This window comes from Carassius auratus, unplaced genomic scaffold, assembly GCF_003368295.1.
Source record: "Carassius auratus strain Wakin unplaced genomic scaffold, ASM336829v1 scaf_tig00027464, whole genome shotgun sequence".
Classification (NCBI taxonomy): Eukaryota; Metazoa; Chordata; class Actinopteri; order Cypriniformes; family Cyprinidae; genus Carassius; species Carassius auratus.
This window is the reverse complement of record NW_020525596.1, coordinates 35756-38771: the sequence shown is the minus strand read 5'-3', so window position 1 is coordinate 38771 and position 3016 is coordinate 35756. Positions and strand designations below refer to the sequence as shown.

General features: G+C 37.3%; 1 protein-coding gene across 1 annotated transcript; it reads right to left on the bottom strand.

Annotated features, from left to right (window-relative positions):
- Positions 1-1478: 1478 nt before the first annotated feature.
- LOC113079224 (UPF0575 protein C19orf67 homolog) lies at positions 1479-2523 on the bottom strand. The gene is made up of 5 exons (XM_026251443.1): positions 2381-2523; positions 2134-2308; positions 1903-2047; positions 1720-1820; positions 1479-1488 (listed from the first exon to the last, which is right to left on the bottom strand). The coding sequence occupies exons 1-5, from the start codon at positions 2481-2483 to the stop codon at positions 1479-1481; spliced, it is 534 nt and encodes a 177-aa protein (XP_026107228.1). The 5' UTR covers positions 2484-2523.
- Between the last annotated feature and the right edge of the window lie 493 nt (positions 2524-3016).

Here is a 3016-nt window from a genome sequence, read left to right as displayed (position 1 = left end):
TTTTAATCTTGAACTTTTACTCCATTTCACAAGCTTTCCATTACTAGTGTAAATTATTTACCACATAACAAACCAACATGGCACAACAACACCAACAACAGCCATGAACTAAAAAACTTTTGAAAAATGGCAAACCTTCACCGATGACAGATTTCTAACTTTAATCTGTACTCTCCTCTGATTTGAATAACCAAATGCTCTATGTAAAATGGGTGAGGCCATAAGTGAGCACTGGCTTATGTTTTTATGCCAAATGTACCATCTGTTTCCTGGGACAGCAGCACCCCCAGCAGGCAGTCTGTTGCAGTGCATGAAGAAGGCTCCTCACTTCCCAGACACAACAGCTGCTTGTACTGACCACAAGGAACTGAACACAGCACCCTACAAAACATATACACTGAATGACATTTTGCATCTAGGTTTAAATGTTTTTTCTAAGTTACATATTGCTTAATCGTTGCCCTCAAAATGATCTCCAATTGGTTGTATGCTTATCTAGGATTACATATGTTTTTTGACTTCTTGTGGAAATTGGTAACTGTACAGTAGTAACCGTATTATACAATAATATATGGTTAGATACTAATATTAGTAACTGTAACTCATTTAATCATTGTTTAACAATCTTTTCCTATTAAACTGTAGGTAGTTAAAAATACATTACCAATCAGTGATGTCCTCTGTGTCTGGATCAGGGAACGTCTGAATCCACCGGCCAATTGACCAAATCCTCTCTACTCTACTCTCTCTCCCAGTTTCTGTATTTTCTGCCTCGCACCTTCCGTCTCTATCCTTATCATCTGCTGCCTCCAATGACATCCTCGCAGCACAGGAAGTAACTGTGAAGGTAGGAAATGGTTAATGTAAAGATGAAGATAGGTTATGGCATTATCCCCTGCCAAAGTTAGGTTCTGTGAGACTTTTATTTTTTATTAATGGCATTTAGACTTTTATTTTCTTGGTGTTGATAAGCTAGAATGTAACACGTAAGGCTGTTCTTATTTCTACACTGCCATTTTAGTTTCCCTTTGCATATGTTAATATTGCTTTTGCTGAAAATTTATTAAACCACTAAGTTACATTATACATTTTGAATGCTCCTTTTTGTCATTAAAAATGTGTCATTTGGACAAATGCATTAAAACTGATATATATCTTATTGTGTATGTGCAAATTCAGCAGAAACTTTTTTTCAAGATGCAGGTCTGCGTTATTACCTAATATTTATTAAGTATAATAAATACATTTTAAATAAATGTGCACTTTTTCTTACAAAGAAATCGAAGGATCCCTTACTAAAAGATTCCGTCTGACTAAACCTCACTTACAACTCTGCACTGTCACATGTCTGTCCTTCTCCTTCTCCCTCTATCTGTCGCTCCACATTCCAGCGCATACGTTTGTATAGACCTGTACTGGCTGACGCAAGAAAAGGAGTAGGGCAACAGTACCCGGAAGATTGACAGCTTCAATGTTGTCTATTTGACACTGGCCAATATAGAAGTGTGAGATACTGTAAAAAAAAAAAAAAAAAGATGCATGGTAAAACTTTGCAATGAAGGAAACAATAATAGTAATAGAAATATCCTTATGTGGAATCCTAGTCATACTAAAATAAGGCCTTCCTTTTGTGCTAATAAAGGATCAGTTTCTTCTGAATCCTCACCTTCATTTATATATCTGCCTAAGTTTTGTCTGTGATTTATAATTGGTTTGTACCTCAGTGGATCAGTTTCCTCAAGTGTGAAGAAACTGAAGGAGGCGTACAGCAACACCAGCTGTTCCAGACGAGAACACAGTTGCTGAGAAAACTGCAAAAGCTGTGATGGGATACAAATTCAGAAAGTATGTGGATTCCTGCAGTTTGTGGCACAAGATGTGCAGATTAAATCAGCTTCTCACTTGTGTGCGTATATATGTGGACAGAGGTGGACGGAAGGGGTTGGAGTTTCTGGCAGTGGACTCCAGGTAAGTGAAGTACGGCTGACAAGTTTGCAAAAACATGGGGACAACATGGGCGAACCCATAATTCTGGAGGCACTCTCGACTAAAACATAAAAAAAAAAGATTTGACTGTTAACAAAATGACCAAAAAAAAAAATCTAAATGTTTTTTCCTATATCTTAAAATCACCTCCATAAAAGCTGTGTTTGAAACTCATCCGCCTTGTTCAGCAAGTACTCAAGTTGCCTTTCAATGGGAGAGATTTTTTCATCCATAATTCTCTTATCCTGAGTTTCTGTGCCTTCTGCACCTTCAACTGAGAAACACCTCTCATCGCCGAACGAGGGCGCCATTGCATTGGCTTCTGTAAACAAGAGCAATATTATGTGCATCAGTGTGCTAGGTTTTGAGAATAATTGACTTTTCCCTTCATTACCTTCAAGAGTCTGTGTGTTCGTATCTAATTCTGTCTGAGACTGGGATGACTCCGTTTCTTCGCATAGTGAAGACTTCATCTCCGCATGTTCTGCGTTAGCCATCGTGACTTAATCAATCCAGCACGAAACCATTAAATAAATAAACTATGTGAGAAAAGATATGTAAAAATACATTTTAACAGTAACCGAAAACTGCACCGTTGCAACACAATCGATAATCGTCTGTAAACGCCAATTAGCCTAGTACACGTGACAGTAGCACTAAGTGATAAGCAAGATTATTCTGCTTTTTAAAATATGTCATACCTTAAATTTCACAAATTTTGACGGCTAATTGTTGACTTTGTCCATTAATGTAAGTCTGTGCACTGCATTTGACCAGTGACTAACATTATAAACAAACAAACAAATAAGGTTAACTGTAGAAAACTGTCGGGGTTTTGAAGACTGAGTGACGTACTTACTATAACCATATTTGTATTTCCGTGCCAGTTGTAGTTACGCTCTCCATGACCATATTTGTATTTCCTCAACCGTTGGAAGACCACACATGACCGTATTTGTATTTCCTATTCTGATCCTGCTAGGACCACAAAAAGTATTCTATTTAAAGGTAGTGTATGTAATTTTTGTTA

Coding starts and splice junctions, on each gene's coding strand:
- LOC113079224 (XM_026251443.1), bottom strand. CDS start 2,483: ATGGCTAACGCAGAACATGCGGAGATGAAGTCTTCACTATGCGAAGAA. Junction 2,309..2,380: donor GAACACACAGACTCTTGAAG/GTAATGAAGGGA, acceptor TCTTGTTTACAG/AAGCCAATGCAATGGCGCCC. Junction 1,821..1,902: donor CCACATATATACGCACACAA/GTGAGAAGCTGA, acceptor ATCCCATCACAG/CTTTTGCAGTTTTCTCAGCA.